This window comes from Osmerus eperlanus, chromosome 11 (genome assembly GCF_963692335.1).
Source record: "Osmerus eperlanus chromosome 11, fOsmEpe2.1, whole genome shotgun sequence".
Taxonomy (NCBI): domain Eukaryota; kingdom Metazoa; phylum Chordata; class Actinopteri; order Osmeriformes; family Osmeridae; genus Osmerus; species Osmerus eperlanus.
Genome location: NC_085028.1, coordinates 9,514,732 through 9,541,378, shown reverse-complemented (window position 1 = coordinate 9,541,378; position 26,647 = coordinate 9,514,732). Strand labels below are relative to the sequence as shown.

The window sequence follows — 26,647 nt, the reverse complement described above, 5'->3', positions numbered from 1 at the left end:
CATAGTCATGTATTTAGAAGCTACCCCATAAAATCTGAAACAATTAGAATCCAATTAGAATTTTTGATACAAACGTTAGTAGTGTCTGACCTACCAAGTATTTGTATTTTCTGATGTGTGATTATTCTTATTGGAAATAAGACACCATGTTAGCTTTTTGCTTGAATGTATTCAATGTTGACAATAATAACACCACAAACCACCCCTGTTTTACCTCTCAGCCAGCACATTTCTTCCTCAAAGGGTTTTGAAAGAGTGGTTTTGTAGGTAGCAGGCAGTGCACTGATTCAATAAGCCTGTGAACACCATGCCAACCCCATCTTTGCAAGGCCAGACTCAGGCAAGTAGCACTGAGTGGGTGAGTCGGTGTAAACACACTAAACCACTCAAGGACATTAAGGGAGAGATCAACAGCTTTAAATTGTTTCCCACAATGGTTCACAGATTAAAAACTAAATTGTGATGGCGGATTGTTGAGTATGCCAGCTTGTGATATTATCACGAGCAGAACAACACGATTCTCAGGACCAGGTATGATGGCCAAAAAAAAAAATGGATATGACCTTAATTGATACATTGTAGCCTCGCAAAGCCTATTGAACAACACTGCATCAGGCCTCACCTTAGTTTACTGTCTCTTTAAAAAGCTTGCCACATTGTATTCCCGCCCCTCATGCATTTGACCAATCCTCAGCTCTGAGACAGGCACGACTTTCAGTAACAACCCGCAGGTGGCCCAATAACAAAGTGTCTTTCAAGGCCGTGGCACCAGTCTAGTAAGTAGTGGTGACGCTTTTGCACATATAGCTACAAATGTAGAGGAGCAGTAATAAGTATTCTTGTGTGTAATATAAGAGAATGCCGATTTGAGCAGACAATACGAACGGAATGTATTGTCAACGATTGTTAACACTTTGGAACAGTTAGCTAATCAACTCGTCAACTCTCTCCTGCAACGGATCCGTAACATTATTTGGTGGGTACCAAGAGAAAATGTAATAGTCAATGCCTCTTTTGCTGCCTCTTCCATCAGTTACCACGACAATGTAGCACTAGTCTTTTAGGCATACCGATAGTTTTCTGTGTGTTTATTATTCTCATTCTTACTCAGCTTTCAGTTTCAAATATGCGAATGTGGTTCAATACTTTAATGATGTTATTGCACGTGCGCTATACATCTTAACATTTATCTCGTGACATAAATCATCTGGTAAGGCTATGCCAATAACATTTTGTCCGAGTGTCAGTTTTGTTTTGGTCTTGTCATGCACAAGGTTTTAGACGGATTTTCTGGATTTGCTACTGTTTCCTGGCTTTGGATGTGAAAACCACACATGACTAGCCTACCTGTTTTATGTGTAGCAAAAAAGAATAGAGACCGTTTTTGTAACCATACTTAACGGACCTATAGCCTATGGTATCCGAAGTAATTCTTAGATATGTCCACACAAATAAGCCCTGTATGTAATTTACAAAATTATTATGTAAATCTGTTAACGGGGTGCCATTTTAGGAATATGTAGGCTGTAGTCTGAACTGGCGTACTTTATCTTCATTTAGGCAACACCTTAAAACAATTACATGCAGTGTTTTTTCATCAGTTTTTGCTGAATAAAATTAATCCCTGTGACTACATTAAAGGGATTACCACAAATGTGAACTAAATCCTGTCATGTTTGCCATCCTCCCATCAGCAATTTTGACAGAAAATATTCAATAAAGCTCACAGTAAGCAGGTGCTAAGAGACGTGATCTCGCATGATTTTAGTTTAACAAATCTTTTTTGTTACCCATAGATTTGGTCAGGTTTTATTATTTTGTAACCAAGCTTTATAATACCCCATTCCATGGTAACTTGGTACCGTTTTATATTCTTGGTAGTTGTTGCTCCCACATCTGCTCTTGCAGGTGGTCTGAATGAAGACAATGTCAGATTTGTTAGATTCAAGTCTTTTCCTGAACTTCTGGCCCCCTCAGTGGCAGGATTTGTCTGCAGTTTTGTCTTTGGCATGTTCCCCCTCATTTCCTGGTTTGAAAATAATACTCATGCTGCCTTGCAATTACGACTCAAGCCAGCATTTTATACAATAGACAACAAATCCTTCCTACCTGCCCACGAATACGCGTTGACACTTTGAAGACCATTAATTTGCCCACAGTGTATTTCACGGTGCCTACTAAGTAATTATCCCAAGCTGACAATGTCTTGATTCATTGGCAGATTTATCCCATTCGGCTGTATCTTTTGCCAATCCTGAGTCGCTTTACTGATTAGTGATTCCTTATTTATCTTCTGTTCCTTCATTGGGGTAAGTGATGCTGCAGTGGTGTGGTCAGTTGTTTGCCTTACACTAACCAAGAGGAAACATGTGCTGCTTGTAGCTTGCAGAGTCAGCACGAAACATTCATCAGGTATGTACAAAGGGGGCATATGTTTTTTTTTTTACAGTTAGGTTACACCTCTCAGATCCGACCACAACATTGCTGTGAGCTCTAATAATCCTTCATTGCTTCTAGCACCACTAGAGTCTCAGGTGATGAACATCTATGGTGAGACTCAGGATTTGTTCTGCTTTTCTAGATGGAGGATGTGGTCTGTGCATGTCTTTCCTTCTTGCTGAGACGGTAACGTTTGTAACATTGTATCATTATGGATGCTGTGCTGGTTCAGGCCCCAGTGTTCAGATATGGCCGACTTTCCTGTGCACTGTCTTAATGGATGAATGATTACCTTGGAAATAAGGGTATTTTTCAGTGGAAATGGATGGCCCCGTTGCTGTGCTAAATGGATCTCGCTTGGTGTGGAAGTGACAATACAGTATTGATTCTTCTCATTCTGGTGCTCTCACTGTTTGACTAAGCAAGTTAAATGTTAAATTTTCTCTGGGACCTAACCCTTTTTTCTTTTGAGTACTGGAAGTTTTAAGTAGAATCTGCATCAAGTTTCTTGAGACCAAATCAGGAATCTGTCTGTAAACAGATCTCTATTTGGATTGATCTTGAATCGGCTCATGCACTCTTAGTTCAGACTACTGCTTGATGTCATTGTGCCCACAAGAACATTACCCTTATCTCATCCTTAAAATTAAACGATGCAATGATGATTAATATTGTTTGTTGTGCGTGAGCGGCATGGTTGCTGTGAAGAGAAGGCAAGGAGCAGACCAACCATTTATCAGGAGATGCTAATGAAGAGGCGCCGGGGTTGTTGCCAGTGTGCCCGGTGGCTCTGGAGCTCTGGAGTGGCTGATTGAAATGCCTGCTATGATTAATATCACTCGATTCTGTTTTGTCTGCTTGCTGCCCATACTGGTTCATCATTTTATGCTAAATGCTAGATAACTAGTGTGTCCACTAATAATATACGGTTTGGTACGCGTTCAGTATATGCACATAGAGAATAGTCTGAGAATATGACTTTGTAAATGTGATCTTGCATTTTGTCTTTAGTAGGGACAAGTACCACAGAATGTATGGCACAGTCTAGCTCCTCTATTGAGAGTTCTGGGTTCAGTAGACGTTGTTATGCATAGCTCAGTCACTACGGAGAGAGAAGTTCCTTCCTGCAGCCCTTCTGAAGTCAAGGGGGACTAATGGTTTTCTGGAGTGCTGACCTTTCACTTGAGCTGGCATCCCCCAATGCTATTGCCTCCATTTCAAATGGAAATTATTGTAACTTGAGCCCAGAATGCACTGTAGGCTAGGGTCTCGTGAGGAAAATGTCTAATGTGACATTTATTTCTTTATTCTCAGAACTGTGGATCATATGCAGCTTCCAACATTATACTGGGATGCTAAATTGGTTAACTATACTGTTAAGAATGTGCCTAGTCCAGTAGAAGTGCTAGAGCCTGCTTACCTGGAGCCTGTTTACCCGGAGAAATGTCATAACAAGAATACATTTGTACAGCACAGACACAGAAGTCCAGGGGGGTAATTCCAGAAAGCGGGTAATGCAACATAACCGGGTAAGTTAGCCCACCAGCAATGTTGCTACAACGCTGGGTGTCAGTTAACTTACCTGGGTATACTGCTTATAACCTGCTTTCAGGAATACCCCCCAGGTGTCGGACTCGGCACACAAGTCAGAATTAAGGTAGGCTAAGAAAACATTACAAAACTAAAGATGGTTTCTAAATGATAGGCCTACCGATCATCTTATTTTGACTAAAACATAAAAACAATATTACATGAAGCTCCAAAAAATATTTGCGTTCAAATGAATGCGAAATAATTGTGCGCGCTCGCATTAACTATTTATGTCCCTGCCAAAGCTGATATCAAACTTGCGTCCCTGAACTGTTGTATAGTGGGTTAAGCAAGGAGGAGTTTTTATAGCCTAGTAGTGCATTGTGCGCAGCAAGCTTGAAAGAAAAAAAGGGATATGAATTAGGGGCCGGTGCCCCAGTAGAGTTTGATGTCTAACAACGCCTCTGCCCTAAAACAATCCTTCTTTTCATTTGAGATGAAATGTCTGTTTTCTCCTCTTTCTGAACCCTTCCCCCATTCCCAAGGCCAGAAAAGACTCTGCGGATGTCTTGCCCATCAGGGCCAGTGTAGACAACCTCCTCTGTTAAGTGACAGCGTGGTCTGGTTTCAACATAGCTCCACGGAGAGTCCTCCTCTCTCTCTAGCTTCCCTAACAGATCAATGAGGAAAATCAGACGTGGATTTAATATCTGTAACAGGAGCAAAGAGCGGCATTTAATTGAACGCAAACACCTTCTTTATTTTCAACTGCACAAAGGTGAAACATGAGACGGCACTGAAGCTTTAACCGCAGTTGTAATTCAGGCCGGTAGCTTTTGAGTGTGGAATGTTTTACCTCCTGAAATGTCTCCTTCAGACTCTGGAAAGCAGAACCATTGTTTACTTTTCCATATTCTTCACTTACTTTTAAGACAGGGCCCCGAGACGTTCCAGATCTGGATTTGGTAGGGTGGTTTTAGAAAAACAGTGTGCTGATGCCTTTTAGATGGCAAACGTCTGCTGCTATGCAAGCTCAGAACTGAAATAACCTTGAGAAGCAGGAGGCCTCATTTACACTCTTTATAATAGTCTAAAGGTGTTGGCAGGCATTTTTTCTCACTTTCCTTTCCCTTCAGCCTTGAGTCACCAACGAGAAGAGACACAGAGGTATGATTTTGTGTGGGTGGGCTGAAAGAAAAGACAGAGCCCAATGTGAGAAAGGTGGAGAGATGAGCACCACTGGTACAGCGAAAATGTGACTGAGTCTGTGACTACATTTGTCTTTAACACAGTAGTGCTGGGAAATGTTTCAAGTTTTTTAGGAAGCAGGGCATGTAATTGTAGCTTTTAAGCAGTTCACAATGCTAATTGTTACGGACATGTATCCTCTCATAATGTTTCTTGCCTGTCTTGTCCCTGTACCATGTGTGTGTGTGTCTGAGCGCTTTTGGATGATGTAGTCTTATCTTGTCATGCCCTCACCTGTCACATGCATGTTCGTTGTTAAGTGTATGGGCTATGAAATGCTGTTAAATTTGTTAGCTTGGTACTGTGAATGTCTGTAGCTGCAGCCATGGAGCAGGTCTCAGTTCTTCTGACGGACGTGCAATAAAGTGACGGCTCAAGTAACTAGAGAGGATTGAAAGCGAGGAGGTGTGGGAGCAGTCCTGAAGGTCTCATCAACATAGATGTGTGAAGGTGTTGTCTTGCTGATGTCAAATTCACACGGCATTGAATCTAGTTTATGTAAGACACCCCCCACCACCATCGCCAACTAGCTGTTTCTCTTGTGGAATTGTGACAAGGCCTGGTGAATTGTCTCCTGCGGCCTCATCCGCTAATCTAAGATCAGTTTCATCTCTCGCCTCCTCATGATACAGGGAAGGGAATCTAATCCTCCATTTTTACCTAAAGGCTTGCGTTTCCAGGAATAACATTGACCCATACTCAAAAACCTTAGATTTATTAAGAACAAATCGTTACCTAGTGTATCCTAAGTAAACAGAACCAGAGCTGTGCTGTCATATGTCTGGGTTGCCGGTCTTATCCAGCCCTCCACACTAGTCAGTGAGAACCCATATGTCTTCTCTGGGAACCCACAGCTTCGCCAAGTCTTTTTTTTTCCCCCCTGTGCTTAGCTGTTGTCTGACTGTAAGGTTGCTTGCAGAGGGCTCCAACCAACTGTGAGGTGACCTGCTGTGCCCCCCCCCCCCACACACACACAGTTTTTCACCTCCTCTACACACTCCTTTACAAGTGGCATAATTATGCCTGGGAAGGAAAACTGTAGAGCGAACCTTCAGACAACCTTTCTACAACCATCCTTGTTGCCAGTGAGTTACTGCCGCAGCAGGAAAGCCGCTTGCCAGAGCAATGCGGTGTGCAGGCTTTATGTGCGATGTGTGTTCCTCAATAGAAAACACTACCCACTCTTTCAAGGAGGAAAAGTCTCTGGTGTTCTTGCTCACAGCTAAATGAGAAACGGAAGGTTGAATGTCTTGTTCCTGCAGTACGTTTCCACGGAAATGTACAATGTAAAACAAACAGAACATTCTGATCAGGACACTTCCTGGTGCGAGTGAAGCTACTAACTTGTACCTTTAGGAACTCTGTTTGAGCTGTTTGACTTTGTGTAGTCATGCTCATCTTGTACTTGAAATTGCTGCTCTCATGCTCTTTGGCTTCAGCTATTCATTTCCTGGTTCAGTGTCAACTGTGGGCTTCAGTTGTGGCTTTATGTTGTGGCGTGTCTCTCTAAAAAAGAGTTGTAGAGTGGTGTTGGCTTGAAATAAAGGTTGGAATGTTGTGATTACTGGGTCTCCCGCTTCTCTACAAGTTTCTCCCCTCTAGTGTTCTAGTTTTATTTCATGTGTGCAGTGACTGCACAGCATTTGCTTGACATCTGTCACGTGAAATGGTTCTCGTGGAATATAATAAAAGGGTCTAGAAAATCTTGGGTTTCTCACACAATACCAAAAAGGTTAACTTGAGTTGATATTATTGTGGGGAAATTAGAAATTAATCTTTCAAGTGTTTCTCTATCGTTTCTTAGGCCTAATGGAGCTGGGGACTCAACGAGCGCTGCACACCCAGGAACACAGTCCAAGCTCGGCCCCTGCCGGCCAGCCTTGAAGAGAGAGGACCACCCTCTGTTACCACTCCCCCTTTCCCCTCTCCCCTCTCCTGACTATTCCTCCCCCCAAATTTCCCTCAATGACCCTTCTCGACCTCTTCCCCAGCCCCTCTTCAGCCTCCATCATGATTATCGGCAAACTAAAGCAAAACCTGCTGGTGGCCTGTCTGGTCATCAGCTCCGTCACAGTGTTCTACTTGGGACGTCACGCCATGGAGTGCCACCACCGCATCGAAGAGCGCAGTCAGCCTGGCTCCGGTCCTGGCGGGGTCCTGGCTCTGTCCTCGCAGGGCGGCAGCATGCGGACCACCCTGCGGACGGGCCAGAATCTCAGCAGCCCCTTTGTCTACAACAAGGACATGCCACTTATCTTCATTGGCGGCGTGCCCCGTAGTGGCACCACGTTGATGCGCGCCATGCTCGACGCCCACCCAGAGGTGCGCTGTGGCGAGGAGACGCGCGTCATCCCCCGCATCCTGGCCATGAAGCAGATGTGGAGCCGCTCGGGCCGCGAGAAGATGCGTCTGGACGAGGCGGGCGTGACTGATGAGGTGCTGGATGCTGCCATGCAGGCCTTCCTGCTGGAGATCATCGTCAAGCACGGTGAACCAGCCAACTTCCTGTGCAACAAGGACCCTTTTGCACTTAAGTCACTGTCCTACCTGGCCAAGATCTTCCCACGGGCTAAGTTTATATTAATGATCCGGGATGGCCGTGCTTCGGTCCACTCCATGATCTCGCGGAAGGTGACCATTGCCGGCTTTGACCTGGGCAGCTACAGGGACTGCCTCACCAAGTGGAACCGGGCCATTGAGACCATGTACACTCAGTGCCTGGAGGCGGCAGACAAGTGTCTGCCTGTGCACTATGAACAGCTGGTCCTCCACCCAGAGAAGTGGATGAGGATGCTGCTGAAATTCCTCGACATTCCCTGGAATGAAGCGGTGCTCCACCATGAGGAGCTTATCGGGAAAGCCGGAGGAGTCTCCCTTTCCAAGTAAGTCACACTCTAAATCCCATAGCCCCGGTAGCCCAAATCTTTTCTGGAGACTTTGGCCGATCTGAGAGGATTGGATAGGTTAAATAGATCTACAACTCCTTCCTCTATGATAGGTTAGATTGAGTTTTTCTGCCACATTTGTTGTCCAATCCTCTCAGATTTGCACAGGATTCTAAAGGGATGGAGGGTTGGAATTGTGATTAAGATATAATCTCTGTCTTCCCAACTGTTGTATTTACTGTTTCTCTGCATACATTCTCCACACTGCCCCTTGTCAACTCAATAGATTAGATAACAAACCATGTGCTCACACCAGTCTTATTCTAATAATAAATCTAATCTATGTTGAGGAAGTGAACTGGTAGTGGTAAGTAGTGTCAAGAAGTACGAACTACTCATAGACACGCGGTCAGTGACCTCATGTCTCGGACGTGAGAAATAAGCTTTTTTGCTGTTCCATTACTAATCTGGGACAAGGTTTGTGGAGGGGGGGGAGTGTAAATTAGGAACCAGAGAACCCCATACATCATCCAACTTTCTGGGTCATGTCTTTTGTTTGCAGCTGAATTTGAGGGAGGGTCCCTTTTCTTCCATTTTAGATCCAGTAGTGCTCCTTTGCAGGTTCTCTCTTTTGCTTTACTTTGGGCAGTTCTCTTGCCCCAGTTTTGATGACTACATTTTTGTACTCCCTTATAACGAGAACATGCAGCTGCGATCCCAGGGGGAAGGTTTCTGTTTACAAGATGCTGCCTGTACAACTGTGTTGCTTATTTGTTCCGTGTTACTTCATTGCTGAAGTAACGTCAGTTGAATAAACACATGACTTTATTGGGTAGATAGCTGCTTGCATTAACATTGAACCTAGAAGGAACGCATGTTGAACAAGCAGACTCAACGACATTCCCACTGCAGCAGGGTTTTGCAATAAAACTAGTTTGGGCCTGCTCATGTCTTGGTTGGCTCAGAACTGTAACTCCCACAGGGGAGTAAGAGAGGAATGCCCTGTGGCACTGTTGTTTATCAGCATGTAGTCAGACGTTAGCAAGTGAGTTAGCAACAAACTTAACTAAATTGTGATCGGCCTGAGGCAGGCCCTTTACGGGGCCAGAAACGTGAAACATTTCCACACTGTGTGTTCATCAAGCCTCTAAACTTTTCAGTACATTAACACATTATCTGGGGATTAATGGTCCTGGCCCTGCTCAGGGTGAGAACCCCACAAGCCATTTCACTCCAAATGCCTGACTACTGTAGGAAGGTAGGTTAGCTTTTCCTAATGGCCCCCGACTCATGTCAGAATTGTTATGGTTATAACTCCCCCATATTACTGTATACAGTAATATGGGGGAGTTAGTCTCTGGATGTAACCCCCCTCCCCATCCTGCCACGTAGCACCACTTCACATCCCCTGCAGACATTTTTGTTATTGTCTGCAGATGAGGGAAGACTCATGGTTTTTAATAAAAAGCGTACGGTCAACTGGGCACATTCCCCTTCTGCCTTTAGTCTCTGCAGCCCCCTCTCTTCCACATCCTCAGCCCTCCCACTCAACTTGCACCCCTCCCCATTTCCTCTTCTCACTTTCCCCTTTGAGCCAAAGGAGATTTATTTTCTTCTATATCATTATTGGAGACATTTTCTTTCTTTCTTTCTTTCTTTGTCCTGATTATTGGTGTCATACTGTGACTGGTAAAGTTTGACACAAAACATTACCTGGCACCTACTTTTGTAATACTGATGGAACTGTGCACTTCTTGTTCTTGATTACCTTGTTAGTACAACACTTGGGATAAAAGCAAATGCTATATGACTAAATGTCAATTTAATCTCATGTGTCCTTTGGCTCTCTCCAATGCTCTTTATGTGGGCCTATTAGAGTGAAGCTGAGCAGATCTGACTGTTCCTTATGGAAAAGGGAGGGAGAGAGGGATGGATGGATAATGATGGAGCGGGGAAGAGAAAACGAGGAGAGAGAGAGCGATGTTTTTAGAGGGACAGGGAAGCCTTTCAACTAGATCTCTTTTATGCACTTTTGAAAGTTAATTAGTGAAGCACTTTTGAGTTTCCTCTTTGTAATTTTCCCCAGCACATTTGACATCCTACGTTACTAAGTTATAGTTTAGTTAGAAAGAAGTTAGATGTCAAACTCCATATTGTGGTGGAACCAGGGTCAAACTCCATATTGTTGATGCGCACACACACACACACACACACACACACACACACGTGCGCGAGAACTTTAGGATAAAAGGAGACTGACAGTTTCTCAGACAACTTTGTATCACCATAGACTTGTCTCCTTGCTGCATGCCGTAAGTAATAAACTGCCTTGACTCCAGCGACTCTGTGCACTATTTGATAAAAGATTTTCTTGACAGATAGTCGTAATGTCAATATTTGATGGGCAACAAAGCTAACATACTACTCTCAGAAATAAAACTCTGAAAAGCCTTTACATAATCCACTACAGGAGATGACATCTAAAGAACACTAAATGACCTCTTTCTAAAGTCCAGTTGTAGAGAGAGACATATTTTCTAGTTATGTGTCCAAAACCAAAATGTAGCCAAGGTGGAAGCTGAAGGTGTTTCAGGGCCTGGTACAGTGTGTTCTACTTGCAGTGCAAACTAGGTCATGGGAATGGCAGCAAACCAAAGAGAGAACATGCTGTCAGCCTTAAACAACTGCTGTCCCTGAGTGCTGTAAAAGCACGTTGTGAAGTATAACTACAACTAGTGCATACACCCCCATAGATATGTTTTGAATGTCCTTACTGACTTCCTTGTAGTTGGCGTGTTTAAGGAAGTCTACCTTTTGATATTTGCATATTTTAAGTTGGGCCTAATTGAGACGGGATGAAGAGGTGGGGACATTGATGTTGTCTTGTTACTGTATTAAATACATGGTAAAAAATCATTACCATATTACACACACAACATTGTCACCTTGATGAGCATCATCCCTGTCATGTCATTTTGTGTCATTAGCTACTATTAATTGGTCCATCACATTGAAATTGAAAACACAGGAGGACCTCCATCCATAGAGTGACCAGTCAGCATCCTCCAAGGAATCAACTGCACCGGGATGAGGAAACTCGCTCCCTCATTAATTAGCAACGATTTATTTTACACACTGGGGAGAAAGGAAGAGAAGGATGAATAGTCTGTGTGAGAGAAGGAGAGAGAATTGCTCTGTGGTACATTGATTTTTTTCCTCTCTAGCCCCAGCTTTCGTTCAGATCTCCCCCCATTGTTTACAGCATCTGTCTATGTGACTTCCTCGCTCGTTTCGTATCGACTGCATATATGTGGCAGCACTGAAGTGATCATGCTAATAAGGCTCAGACTTGTCAAATGACCTTTTATGGATTGTGAAGAGACCTACTTTTGCTAATGGCAATGCCTTGTAGTTGTACTGCAATCCAGTCCATGCTATTGAAAACTGTATGTTAAACTATTATTGGTGTGTGGATGCTTTCAGAAATGGGATCTAAAATGGGTCCAAGGGGGGGGGATTAGTCCATTTCTCATGCATAGAAATAGATCATCTTACTTTCATCTGTCTCATGCATATCCGTAATCCATGACTTTGGCATGATTTAAACCTCTAATATATAGTATTATGGAGATATATTATGCAAACGGCTTGGTGACTGAAATTGTCCGATTAAGTCTACAAATAACCCAAAGGACAGTTGTACACTTTGTTTGGTTCTCAAAGGACTAACTCAAGATTTAGTGACGGGGTTGTTCTGTAAGCCAGCACACTAGTACACCAGGTCAAGTCATGGTATCTGACCACTGGGAGTCCTTTGGCAAGGACCCTTAAGTTTTCAGGGGGTGTAAAATGTCATTGCTCTGCCCTCTTGAAGCCCACTGAGCACTGGAGTGATGTGCTGGCATCACACAAACACACACTTGTTTTCCTGTTTTGCAGCTCTGTGTGTGTTAGTAGACTTGACCTCTCACCTGGTAGAACACAAGAGCCCTACACAATCAGTGATTCAGACAGTAAGAGGGGAGATGGAGAGAGAGAACAGCAAAAAGGGAGACAGAAGAGCACTTCAGCCTCCTACCCACCCTCTCCAGACCCAGCGCTCCCCCCTGCCCAGCCATCCCACATACATCTCACCCCTCAGCACATTGATTCCCATCAAATATTAATAGACAGGGACCTTAACTCAGGCACTAGCGACATGGACTTGTCAATTGGTCTTACTGCTGCACAGACAAACAGGGTTTCCATTAAAGCATTGAAGGGGATTGTGCGAACAAGGCAGAAACTAAAATTGAGTGGCTGCCATATGTCTGTACCTAGCTAGTCACAATTACTTGTTACTTACACAGAATCACTTGAGACATTTTCTGGAGGCATAAAACAGTTTAAAGCCCTTTACAATGGCATTCGATTAGATGAAAGGAAGTAAGGGGTTTGACAATGGTACCTAATAAGCAACATTATATTATTTTGCACCTTGAAACCTTGTTCACATGCAACCACTTCATGGGAAAACTAACAATGTCTCAGTCAATGTTTTTGCTTTCTGTTACTGTTTATCTCCAATGTGATTTTGATTGCTGCAAGTACAAACCTCCCCCCCCCAAAATGTGGGCGTTTGCATTTAAAGGAAATGTAGAATTTCTTTTTGAACTACTTTCACTTTCAGCAAACAGAAAATTGGTTTTAAGCCGTCCTGATCACTTAAAACGAGTGATAACAAGCGTACATGCTCTTGCTACAAACTACCGCCCTCCCAGTCAGTCTTGTCTACTGGCTTACTAGTTAAGGCAACAGATTGCTGGCATACCTTTCTCAAAATGGCCACTGATACGATTCTAGGAGGCTGGGCAGACATCCCAGCCCTTAGGGCATCATGACTGCCTCTTACCATTGCAACATCACAGCAACTCCACCCATCTAGAAGTCCATCACCCACAATGCATTACATTTAAGCCTCAAGACACCTGGCAGAGTGCCTTCTCCTGCCCATGTAAACACCCCCCCCCCCCCCCCCACAAACCACGCGGGTCCCTATCCGTGTGGTTGTCTCCCATCAGCAGACCGCCAGACCCCCCCGGCGCGAGACCTCCTCTGACCATTAGCATCAATTACACTGCCGTGATTTAGAGGAGAGCGAGGCTAGAGGACTGGCAAAGAGACCTGGCCCCATTACTTAGATCCTTGGGCAAGGTGCTCTCTATCCCCCCACCCCCCCCCCCCTTACTTTTCTACTCCCGCTCCTCAACCTCCCCTTTATCATCCGTGATCTCTCTCTATCAGCCCTCGGTGATACAGTGCACCACCCAAGGTAGAGGAGCTCCAGGTCCATCTATGAATAATTGACAAGCCAGAAGCCATTAGGAGGGCCTAGCCTGGAGGGAGTGGTCATGTGACTTGAGGGATTTTTTTTTTCTTTCATTCAAGGCCACGGAGCACCAGAGAATCTAATGATGCATCGACAGTATTATACAGCTTTCAACCGATGCACAATGCATGGATATTGCATAGAGATAATTAGAAATACAATGACTGAAAATACCATAATGGCTCTGGCTTAGAATGTTGAATGTGAGCAGCAGTTATTTTAGGGCATTGTGTAGTTAGACGGTATTCCTTTTGGGCCTCGTCTCCTGCCCACTACCTGTCAGTGTTGTGTTCTTGTGCATATGGGTTGTAGGTGGGGAGGAAAGAGGGCTGTTGATGACTCACCAGGAAATAGAAAAAGTCTTACTGGAGGATACATTGTGTGTCCATGAAAATAAAGTTTAATTTGATAACAGCAATACACGCTCAATGCATGCTTCTCCTTGCTCATGTTTGAGGTTGTTGTGATTGTTAGCTTGTTTTCTTTCTTTAATCTTTTTGGCACATTTGCAAATACCACCTTAATGCACGCTTAAATATTCATGCCGTTTAGCATCCGCTCTTTAAGCACAGTCTGCCTTCCCATTTGGTGGCCGTGGAAACAGCGACGAAGCACAGGCGCGTGGTCATAGCTTTCATAAGGTATGACAATGCCAAGGAGGAAATGAGTCATTAGTTCTTTCTTTCTTTTTTCTCATTTGTTTATTTGTGGATATTGAGTCAAGCAAGGATTCCGTTTTTTTTTTTCTGGCCGAGGCCTTTTTTCAATCTCAACACTTACCAACCTCTTTACTGACTGTCTCTTCCCTCTCTTTCCATTTGCCTGTGAGGTGAGCGTTTGGACTGCGGCCCACTCTTTTCAGAAACAATTTCCAGCATTCTCCTGAGATGACAAAACCAGTTCCCTATTAATCATGCAGGAGACTATGCGGGTACAGTGTAAAGATTCAATTGCAAAGTAAATGGATTAGTGAAAGTGAATTGCCGTATTGAGGTACTACACAGCCGGCAGTGTTGGAATGGCAAAGTAGAGTGCAGCTGCAAATGGACTGAGAAAGAGACTGAGTGAGCCCATCCTTGACGGTAAAGAGAAATAAGAGATGGCGTCCCACGGGAATGAATAAAGTGTGTCTCGTTACTACATAAGAGTTCTGGAATTCAAAGACAGACAGTACTTCCACATTTATGTACTATTTGAAAATATATCTGCTACCGGCGGTAAGGCACATCAACAAAACAACCCAGTTCTTAATACGAGATCATCAACCTAAGGCTTACATTTTAAATGCCTAAAATGACTCATCGCAGTTATAAAAAAAAAAAACATCCAGAGTTCATGAAGACTTGTGTAAAAAAGCTGACTTCAACAACATCATCATGCTATAAAGCAACATCCCTTTTGCTCCTATTGAATGGATGATTCTGAGCTGTTGGCAATGTGTCGCTTGCTGATTCATATGACTCATACAGAAGCTGTGCTGCACTCTGTAGCTACACAGGAATTGCTGTAGATCAATCCCTCAGCCCCCATCTCAAAGCCCCTATGCACCGGGTCGTCTGAACACTCAAGCTGGTTTGTGGTGTGATCTGTTTGCCATATGGACCCTGTCTCGTGTCTCGGGGGAGCAGTGGGGGGGCTCTGTGGAGGATGTCGTTTCCAGAACTGAGTCTGGCTCCAACAACACAGGTCTTACCAGCGTGTGTGGAAGCTATAGTGCATGTTTCTTGCATGTGCGTGTAGCCTATGTGTATATGCAATCTAAGAGCTCCTGGCATTTCTCACAGCAGTCTAATGAGTTCCACAGGTTCGAGCCCGCCATCATATCTGTTAAATCATTCACACACCCAAACAAAGACCCTTTCATTGGCTAACAGCTTGGCTTATGATGTAACATTGTTACAAGGATGTAGCTAAAAAAGGGACCTAACAAAGCTGCAGTCCAGCAGTTAATCCCCTGCTTTTTGAATATTTAATTTCACTCACTGAATAATTTACTCAGGGTGTGACAGTGGTCAATTCATTTTTTATAAAACCCAACCAAATCTCTTGCTGCATGAAGAAGAGAATTGATAGATGCCAGCCAAACATGTTTCCACTAACCGTCCCATCTCCCCTCACAATCTTCTGCCAATAGCCAGGCTCTCATTTATGTTAGATAATGTACCACGGCCCTTGTTTATCTTTCAGAGAATCTCTTTTCATACAGTAAATTGGGAGTGTGTTTGAAGAGGGGGTTGACAACCAGTGTCCTCATGTTTCATCTCTTCACTGAGGGGAAAATGGTCTGAAATTTGATTCACTGTGGAAGGTGAATAGTCTGAAACAGTAAGAGGTCATTCATTCAGCTGTCTATTAGGTGGCTGTTCGGGGAGGCAGGCCGGAAGACATCTTTAATTGTGTCCCATAATGTGATTACAACCTATTAGATGCCAGTGGCGAGGACGGGAGTGCTAAGGAGAGGTCTTGTAGGTCACTGTGAGCTATTCAGGCTAACAATGTGGAAGCAGTTTATTGGTAACACTACGCTGTTTGTGGTTCAGTAAACAGTGGTAACAATTGTTTGCTAATAGTCCACTAGCAAGACTAACACTGAGCAAGTACTGCAAATTCTCACCTACAAATGCTAACTGTCAACAAACAATGCTTGGGGTTGACTAACAAGACTAGTGTGTAAATAGGTGTCAATGTAAATGTTTTTACAAACAATGCTAACCTGGTTCAGTACAAGGTTTCCATGCAGTAACTACGGCACCAGAATGCAGATGGGACAGGGCTGACTTTTGTTTTTGTCTCTGCAGGGTTGAACGGTCCACTGATCAGGTGATCAAGCCAGTCAACGTGGAGGCCTTATCAAAGTGGGTGGGCAAGATCCCAGCGGACGTGTTGAGGGACATGGCCGTCATCGCCCCCATGCTGTCTCGACTGGGTTACGACCCCCATGCCAACCCCCCAAACTACGGCAGGCCAGACCCAAAGGTCCTGGACAACACTAGGAGGGTGAGTGCTGCCCAGAAGCAACCCCCCACACACACACACACACACACATACACACACACACAAATGCGCCAGAAATGTTAACACATAATGCAGATTTGTGTAAGGCTTCTGCAAGTAGCGGAACATAGAAATAGTTAGAGACAGTTACATGATGTAAAAGTGACCAAACCGATCCCAAGTAAATAACAAAATAATTATAATTGTTTTGACCCTGATTGAAATCCTTGATCATTTTGCAATCATCACCTGTTGTTACTATCCAATCACTGCCTCACTCAGCTATCACCTCAGTATAATAACATCCAATCCCTACTTCTCATTTAAATGACCACCAGATTTATATCTTTTTAGCGAAACAAAAATGTTTGCATCTGAAAGATCATATCATGAGCACCATTACTTTCAGATGGACTTTCACTTCCATCAATTCACTGTGTTAAACAGTATGCGTGTCTGCGTACAACTAACTCATCTGGGTATGTTTATGTTATGTCCTTGCCACACATCTGCAGTGCTGTACAGTGAGCAACTATTTTTGGAAGATAATTTTTTTTATTAAATCCTTTTCAGCAAGCCTGGCCATCAGGTGACGTGCTCTCAGGCTCCTGTCTTTAGATTCAATATCTCAGAGCTGGTGAACATTACGTAGTTATTTATGTCCCCCTGAGCTTTGTTTTACAATGTATAGAACTACGTTCTGCAGCCCCCAGAAGACCCATCACCAATGTGTTGAAGTGAGATTTATTTATGTTATGGGTTTGTTTGTGTCAGCTTAAGCTGGCTTTACAGGGGCTAACTTTTGTTTGAGGACGGTTTGTTCTTTGACATGTTTGCATGTGGTCCCTCACCCTGGCCTGGCCTCTGCTGCAGTGCCAGCCACACCTCAGTGCCTCACTCGAGTATGAGTGCTTTCATGCAGCTGGGCACGCTTTCATGGGTTTATTTCACACTGTTCTTTTTAATACATCTTTATGTGTGCTGCCTCTCACGAGAGGCGTGCATGAGCAAAGGTGGGCTGAATAAAAAGTGTGTTCGCAAAATCGGCGTGGGTATATACAGTATCAAGCTCTATACTAGCGTGTCGACCTTGACGGCAAAGGTGATCACAGTAAACAGAAATGCGAGAGGCCTTCTTCCATGCCCAGGCCCAAGGCTCACTCGCGTTTTACAAGGAGACTTTAAAGAATGTTGCACATTGAACTGCAACCTGAGTGCTCCTGATTTGTTGATTGTGTGCCTTGATTTATGCATTAGAGCTTCGATTTATGTTTGATGTCAGATTATTTGTCTCACTCCAGAGACCAGGTTGTCAAGTTATGACTTACCATAAAAGTATTAGTACCGTAAGAATCGTCAGGAGTTTTCCCACACTCAGTTAGTTTTTCCATTTGTTTTGATCAATTATTGATTGTTCTGGTAACGTGTGCATCCCAAAGGAAGGAATACACACATACACAAGGTCACATGCCCTTTGGCAACATCCTCTTGCCCGAGAGTTTGGACCAACCAAAACCAGAAATCGGCTTAGTTTCAAGTTTCATTTGCCACTTGTAACTATGTTGTAAATAGTCCGGACAGGGGTGGTCGATGGACCACAACTCGTAAATTGTGTGCGGATTGCACCAGTTGTGTCCGTTTAACAGTGTGTGTGTGTGTGGGTGTGTCACATAGTGGCATCCTCCAGTGAAGTGTGAGAGTGAATGATCAGACCGTTGAGGCGTTGCAGTAAGCCACGTCTCCTCCTGTAGAGGGTTTCAGAGGGCCACATAAAGGGACAGCCTATACATCAGCACTGCCACACTGCACCCACGGCATCGCTCAGCACTCTCTTTGGAAACTTTAATGGCCAAATCAAACACTGAACCGTGGAGGACAGCAGATTAAAGGCCTTTTAGGGCCCTGTAGAATACGAAGATGGATAAAATGCATTGATTGGATAGATGGAAAGTGTCTGTTGCCCAATTGCAGCTGATGCTTTGCCATGTATTGAGTGAATGTGTTGGAAAGGCTAAGGATTGTCTGAGTTTCGCTATTAGCTATTAGTTAGGTAATGGATATTGTCTCAGTCCCACTGTTGAGGGGGATGTGCTTTTCTTTCCCTCCTTTAGCACACAGAAGCCTCCCCCTATCAGAGACCAGAATTGGTTGTCTCTTCTTGTACCTAGTGTGAAGTTTCCAATATTTATCTGAAACATTATGGGATCGTTTTCTGTAAAGAGAGTAGCCAATGAGCAGGGAATGGTGATTTAAAGAAAGTTACTAAATCAGCCCATTCCTCGATTGCGACACCTATGACTACTGTGGAAAGCATTCCGTAGAACTGGTGGTTGGAGTAGAGAGTGGGATGGGGAAAGCGTGTCCAACCGCAAACAGAGATGGAAACTTGCATGTTTCGCAGATGATGTGTCTGGGCTGTGCTAATCAGTGGAGAGGAGGATGGAAGAAACATTTCAGGATTAATAGAATAAAGGTGGGTGTGGTGTACTTTTACAAGGCATTGTGGGTAAGAAGGATGCTATTATGATCTCATTATGTATGGAAGCCAATGGGGGATACAGAATTGATAATGTGTCCCCCGGGCATCAGCTTGGCATTAGAGGCACAAATAAATAAATAAATAAATAAAAACATTTCTGGAGTCCCACAGGATTCTGTTGTTGGTCCACATTCAGTTTCCTCAAGTCAATAATGAGACCCAAGTTGCATTTATCCATCTGCTAGTCTTTCTCAGACAATAAGCAACGTTTCCTCCTGTTCTAACATTCTCTCCCGGCATTCCCCAGCATTTGTTTTGGTTTGATAGTCATTGGTAGAAAGGCTTCTGTGTGTTTCCAGTGTATTTGATCATCTGCCTAAATAACGGTGGCAGTAGGCAGTGCGGGATCAGGAAGCTCAGCAGCCCATTATCTATCAATGACTCATTTGAAGCTATACAGGGCCAAGACGTCCCCTCTAACCTTACGCTGGGCCAAACTGACCTTTTTAATCATGGCTGTTGTGTCTAAATACTACATCTTTGACCCTCAGTATCAGCATAATGCTATTTTTGGGGACCCATCCTGTACTTTTGCTTTTGGAGTGGTGAGGGGAATGGGTCAGTCATATTTAAAGTTTTTTTTTAATAGAACTGGGAGGGATTCAATTGATTGTTTCCAGGACTGGCCGTATATTGGGCTGTCTACCCTGCAAGGCCAGTTTGTGTCTGTTTTTAAGTGTGTGTGTGTGTGTGTGTGTGCGCGTGTGTATGCCTATGTACGTGTCAGTCTGTAAACGTTTAAGATGGATGGTTAGCATTCCAATATCATTGTCTTCATACAGTGTTGTTGTACACCTTAGTGTGGATGCCTGTTGGCTTGTGTTACCAACCTTATTAGTGTTGGTTGCATTACTCATGTCTCTGTGTACACACATTCCCCAGCGCCCATCCTCGATCTATGGTTTCTGGAAGATGGTTGATGTTAACCTCTCTCCACACCATAACCAGACCATGCATGTCTTACTGACGTGTGTGTGTGAACACACATCTGCAGGGTATTAGTGTATTTCCCCTGGATCAAACACAGCTGCATATCTTATTCTCCTTCCTGCTCCATGTTAGTGGGTCTCCTCTCTGAGGAAGGCATCCCAAGCCCACTGATCTGTTGACAAGGCATTTGTCATGTAAACAACTGGTCATTATAAGGGTTTGGTGTGTGTGTGTGTGTATGCTCACTTGCTGCATACATGCATGTTTACATGTGTACAGAGCTGAACACATACATGTTCAGGTTTTGCGAGCAGTGTGTGTGCACATTTTGTCCCCCGACTCCTTTGGGAAACTGCTCAGTAAATGTTCGGGGAGGATCGAGGCCACTCTCTTCCAAAGTCTCGCACCCTCTCTCTCTCTGGGAAGACTGTTGCCATGGCAACGGAATAGAGCTGACGGTTCTCAGCTTCGTCACAGGAGAGGTGCCGACCCTCTGTGGCGGCGTCGGGGTCTCCTTAAGTGAGTCCTAGCTGGCTCCAGCACTCAGACGGAGCTCTTAACATTGCAGACAGGCTGGGGGTAGTTGGCTTTTGAAAGTCCTAATTTTTTTTTGTCCCCTCACCATTTAAATTTTGCTTCTACAAGCACCGCACCTTTTGAGTTGCACGATTTGTTACCTTTCATTTGTCTCCAGTAGAGGAATATTATTAGTCATGTTGCTGCTAATTGAATTAGTTTAATTAGAAGCTGTGTTCAAAAGTCTGAGCTGCCTCTTTCTTTTTGAGACAGTCGGTTGTTCTGTGTAGGAAAAAGAGACGGTGAATACACTAAAGCTCAGTAGTGATCTCTCAAACCATTAGAGGAATATACCTTTGACCCTTCTGGTCAGGAGCCAGTAGGGCCATTCCCTCCTCTCTCTGTATAGCTTTGCACAAGGCATCTGGCTGTCAGCCCTTAGTCACTGTTAGATTGACGCACATGTGGAAATGCTCTCTTAGCCCTTTGACATTTTTTTCCTGCCTAGGCCCCATCCAAATATTTACCCTAGGTTTCGTAGACATTTGTACTGGGACTTGACTGCATGTGCTGTAGCTAACTGTACAGCATGAACCAATAATCTGTGAGGAGCTTCTTTTAACTGTGTGTCTGGTCCTGCAGAGGGACAGAGGGTTTGTGTGACCAGTCACATGTGTCTGCTATCTCATTTGTGCTTTGATGTTAGCCTGGGCATGAAGACCCCTCTGGATTAAAGATGATACACTGAAGACATTGTTTTTTTCTGTGGTTAAGAGAGACAACGCATTTAGGCCTCCTAAAATCTGTCTGGACTGGTTGACTAAAGCTAGCAAGGTTCTATGTATTTGACCATGGCCAGATGTGTGTGTGTGTGTGTGTGTTTGTGCAGAGAGCAGTAATGTCCTTGTCAGACGCTGTATGTGTGTGTGTGTGTGGTTGTGGCTGTAGTGTCTGGTGCTTTCCATCCAACTTGTCACAGTTGAACTTGGTCATAAAGGATGGGAAGGCGGTACAGACAGTGTTTGGGAGACGGTGGTCTACTGCATTAGATGAAAGATGTCCTTCTTTTCTATATCTCTCACAAAACGTTGAGGGAGAACAGGTGTTGCATAATCCAGACAGGCGCAGTCTCTCGCTGTCTGCTTTAGCTGAGTCATCGGCCCAGCCCGACGTGCACACCTTGTCTGTGGTGCCCGGGCGCAGAACGGAGCAACAAGTAGACATCTTTTGGAATTGGCTCAGAACCTTCTTTATCGCAAAAATACGTGCAAGCAAAATGTATCGCATGTCCTAAAGCTGTCTTTTAAGTGAGTCTTTCCTAAAAGAAATCAAGACTCCCTCAGTTAATCTTGAGTACAGTTAGTGTGCAATCTATCAGTTGACAGTTACATTCCTCATCATGCAGCGATGACAGGGCTCAGGTCATTGCTATTGCTTAGCGACGGAGTGTTATTCACACAGAACAGTAAAATACAACAGGGCTTGTTCTAGCATGCTGTAAATGAGGGACTTCTGGATGGGTTCCAAAGCCGAAATCGATCGCTTTTAAGTGGCGTTGCCAGGTCCTTTGATCCCTGGTGAGAAATGGATATTAGGATCAATATGTTTCTCGGTCTCTCCGCCGTAACGCGGATAAGATGGGAGAGTCGGAAATGATTGGAGAAGAAATGAGAAGTGTGCGAGTGTGGTGTCCAGTGACCGATGGTGATGGCACGGCTTGAGCAGCGCGGTGGTGTTGACGCAGGGAAGCGGATCCCCATCGATCAAGAAATATTGCTCTGTGTCACCACAATTAGGACCGGTGTTTACGGCCATTACGCTCAGCCACCTCAAGGTTGATGACGTGAGGGAATGAATGATTTGCATGGAACTAGTCGTGGATTGAACTGGGTGGGTCAGTCTGCTCAGGTCCTGGGCCCCGAGCAACCTTTCAACATTGTTATCTTTACTAGGATAATATACGATAACTCGGACATGTGGCCATGGATTTTTATGACCATAGCTGCGTTTTAGTTGCAGATCGAAATACCGCCTGCCACCCAGCTAAACACGCAGCGAGGCAGCACATTTATAAATACCTTTTGAGCGACCTGCCATTTGAACTCAACCCCTCTCCAGATGAAACTGAGCCTCCAGATGCTGTGAGAGCCTGGCTCAACCGCTGGCTGGATCTCCCTTATTACTCCCACTGGAGCTGATACACTAATACAGTAATCCTTTAATACAGCGTGCTTAAGGAGGCTGTGTTTACCGTAACTCGCCAAACTCCACCCGTTTTCATAACATGCAGTTTAGGACCCTGGTGAGTGCGTGTGTTGGGCCGGGGTCGGTGCCAGTGTTTATGTTGGACTGGTTTTGGAGGATTGGTTGTAGGGTCAGTTCAGGTGAGGCTGAGAGGCTCCCTGCAGCTGAAACCTGGCATACAGGGATTAGAGGCTGTGTCAGGGATCATTACTGAGGCCCCGCTAGCTGAGGCACAATCAGGACTTATCTGGCAACATGCTCCTGGGTAATCTTTTCCTACCCCTTCTTACCCCCTATGGTACTGCACTTACACACACAGACATGCACGCACATGCACACTGTTTTTAAGCCACATGGCAGGGGAGCACGTAAGTACAGTAAATACGACTCCATGGTGTGACCATGGCATCCCCTCATAGATTATCCTTTCTGAGGTGCATTGCATTCCACAATGTTTGCCTACAAGTCACCAGAGCCAGAGGGAGAAAGCTTAACCCACATTTTAAGACGTAGTACCTTTATTCTTAAATAAAAATGACATGTTTGGTTAAAATGGTTTCCAGAGTTTCACATCTGGTCTCGAGTGTGTGGGTGTGGAGGAAGAGAGTTTGAGGAGTCTTGGTTCGTTGCCATAAATAAATGAGGATGGAAGTGGACAAGCCTTGAAGCTGAAACAACATCCCCTGCCGAACAGGGCTCCACGCGCCATCAGCTTTTTCCACGTGAGGAGCTGTTGCCGTATTGAATGCACCCCTGTGGTCCGGCCATCCAGCGAAGTGTGACTGCAGCTCGGCAAAGAAAGAGTTCAAATTCAAGTCAGAGCACCACATCTCTTCTCAGAGCACCACAGGGCTTTGCCTTGGCAGGGCCCCCCTTCCCGGACTGACTGCGACCGTGCCACAAGCTGCTTGGCCTTGGGGAAACTGCTGCTGGTGCCAGGGCACACCCTGTGGGAGGACTGGTCCTTGGGGTGAAGCCATGCCCACTGCCCAGCCCTGCCTGTAGCCTCTCTTTACTGCCCCCTGCTGTGTTATGTGAGAAGCTACTTCCTTCAGAGTCTTTAAATACCAACATAAAAAGGTATTTTGTTTGTGCTACTTTGACTTGTGCTCCTCTCATGGCCACTGTTCCTGCTGGGTCTAGTTGAGTGCTTCCACATTAGGTAGGCACAGCACTCAACAATCAAAACAAAACCGGTTGCAGGGAGAGAACATGTAGGTAATAAACAGAGACTAGTCGGTCATGCATCGGTGAATTGGGGTCATGAGCAGCCTTGGCAGTGCATCCTTCCTTTTGAAAATAGGGATGAGTTATTTTCCGGCTCTTTCCCCTCAGCTGGGGTAAAGGACCCCCCCCCCCTCCTGCACCCCACCCAAGATCCTCCCAGCCTTTGTTTGATTCCCTTTTAACAAGCTGCATTATTGTTTTCATTTGGCATTTAACAACGCAACCTTTTTGATGGGAAAGAACCGATGGCCTGTAGACCTGTTATGCTGAGGCAGAGGGGCTATGCGCTGGTGTGGTTGTGTTTATGTACATTTGCTCATTGTCCTGGCTGTGAGCCCTCCTGCCGACACAGCCTTGTGCTTCCATGGACCCGCTTCACCAGATACTGAGAAAGTGTGGGAGAGAACCAGGAGGAGGAGGAGAAGGAGGAGGGCAGGCACAGGAATTGTTGGCTCCCTCCCTGCGCTGCGGCTTTTTCGCAGGAGGGAAAGATTGATCCATAACATGCAAAGCCGTCAAGGCTGGCCGCGGCCCCAGATATTCCCTGATAGGGTTCCCCTGTGGGGATTTATAACCCTCAGCATGTGACTGGCGTGGTTACAGATACAAGGCTATACCCCTGCATTCTTTCCTCTTCAATCCCCCTTTCCTTTTCCCTAACCTTGCCGTCTGAGGGAAAAGGAAGAGAGAAACCATGATGACTATTTGGGCCAAGCCCTTGTCTGAGGAGCTAGATTGTAAAATGGCACCCAGGGGGAAATCGGAAACATGCGTGCTAGCTTCTCCCTCCCTTGTGTTGGAACTCATTACAGAACATTTTTGGTTTCTGGCACCGAGGCAACCGGAGGCACGACTGGCCAATACCAAACACACACACATTGGTGTGCGTGCAAAGCTAATTCATGTGTATCCTCTGTTGGAACGTTCTTTTATAAAACAATATCTGAAGTCGGTATTGAGAAATATGATCATAAAAACCGAGGAGGGAGAACTTTTCCCCAAGTGAGGATCTGTATCATACGTAAGCGTTGGAGCTCCCCAACTGACAGTTATGGGATTTGAGGGAGTCCGTGTGTTATCACATCGAGGATTAGGTTGTGTGGAGGCCGGGTTTCATCTGCGCTTCTCCCCCAGGAACTAGGGTCTCCACCCCCCATCCTAAACCCATACTGGAAACCACATCTCCTGGCTCCAGATGGTGTTGTTCTCAAGGTCTCTAGTTTCTTCTATTCAGTATTCTGTCTGTTTCAGTGTTTCCTCACTTGACAAGGCTTCCAGAGATTTCCTGCTTCAATGTCTGCTTCATTATCCCTCTGTGTCTCTCTTTCACTACTGTTAGTGTACATTGCCTTTAGATAAATCACAAACTTTAGCTTTCTCTTATCACTCGTGTTCACTTTCACACTAAACTTCTTATCTCTCCTCCCTTTCCTTCCCTTCCCCTCATTGCCTTCTTAGATACAGGGTTTATCTTATCTTGTGACACGGCATCTACTGAACAGAGCAAACAGTCCCATGACGTCATAGAGTACCGCTCTAGTGTATCTCTGACCATGGAAGCAGAAAAGGGAGAAAAAGCAAGTCATCAATTAGTGTTAGATTTCTGTCTAGTCAAGGTCAGCAGGCAACAGAGGAAACATGGCAGGGGAGCGCCTCAGCTTGCTAAGTTCTGAAGAGCTCCTCTTTCTTGCTCCCGACGGCGCACACACACAACATGCACACACGCAACACGCACACACGTAGATATACACACACAATTCCGGGTGTCCGTGTAATGGAAGCCAGGATATGAGGTAACTCTGACCCTCCCTTCCTCTCTCTTTTACTCTGATGTTGTTCCCTTCAGAGCTCTGGGAATTTCCTGTCGACTTGTTGACTGGTTCTCACTGTATGTCAACAGTCAGGCGGGCAACTGCTTCTCTTTTCTCTATCCGTCTGCGACAATATCCTTCCCTTCTAGTATATTTCTCTCCTGTTCACATCACCCTCTCTCTCACGCAATCATCTATTCATTTATCAGAGGCTTTAATCCATAGTGACGCACGGGGGGGGGGGGGGGGATTGAACTTGTGACCTCTTCAACTGCAGTCAAATCACTCTGGCTCTCTATCCTCCCTTTTTCTCTCCCTCTTTCTCTCCCTCTCCCTGTCACAGCATTGTGATACAGGACCTTGTCCCCAAGTCAGAAAACGGAATAGCTGTAGCACCGTTCCATTGGGCGTCAGCAGGGTATACAAGTGTATGCCCAGAGTCTTTAACACCCCATTCAGCTAACATGCCTGGCCAGTCACAAGAGGCTGTCAGTGTTTCCCCCTAGCAATGACACAACACAGTCAGCCTCGGGCTGAGCTGAGATCATGCTGCTCAGATCTCATGCCTTATAGGAGAGACGTTCTCAGGTTTTACAGTGTAAACATTTCCACATAGTCTCGATATTCAAATAAAGGTGGACCAAACAAAACACGACAATTGATAGCCAAAAAGACAGAGTAAGGATTATGAATCTCCCAACTTGGTTTCTTTTGGACCTCTGTGTTACTGAAATGCTGTGAAGTTGTGAGACTTCGCATGTATCTTGGAGCAGCTGGTGTCTAAACCCAGTCCTTTGTTTTTTCAGGTTTTTAAAGGTGAATTTCAGCTACCTGAATTTCTAAGAGAACAATCACAGGTACAGTAGCTATTCTGCCTGTTGTTCTGCACCTTTATTTCCAAATAGATCTGCTTTCT

The 26,647-nt window shown here is 44.8% G+C and overlaps 1 protein-coding gene across 8 annotated transcripts in view; it reads left to right on the top strand.

The window, feature by feature from the left end:
* The first annotated feature begins 747 nt into the window (after window positions 1-747).
* tpst1 (tyrosylprotein sulfotransferase 1) overlaps window positions 748-26,647 on the top strand; it is a 28,007-nt gene continuing 2,107 nt past the window's right edge. For 4 of the 8 annotated variants that reach the window (XR_009931589.1, XR_009931590.1, XM_062472848.1 and 1 more), the window contains exons 1-4: window positions 748-976; window positions 7,022-8,099; window positions 16,269-16,467; window positions 26,538-26,588. Coding sequence is in view for 4 of the 8 variants with exons in the window: in XM_062472848.1 (XP_062328832.1) it covers window positions 7,183-8,099; window positions 16,269-16,467; window positions 26,538-26,588 (1,167 nt within the window). In the remaining 4 variants the exon portion in view is untranslated. The remainder of the gene's footprint in view (window positions 977-7,021; window positions 8,100-16,268; window positions 16,468-26,537; window positions 26,589-26,647) is intronic. The other 4 variants (XR_009931591.1, XR_009931592.1, XM_062472850.1 and 1 more) reach the window with 1 other exon arrangement.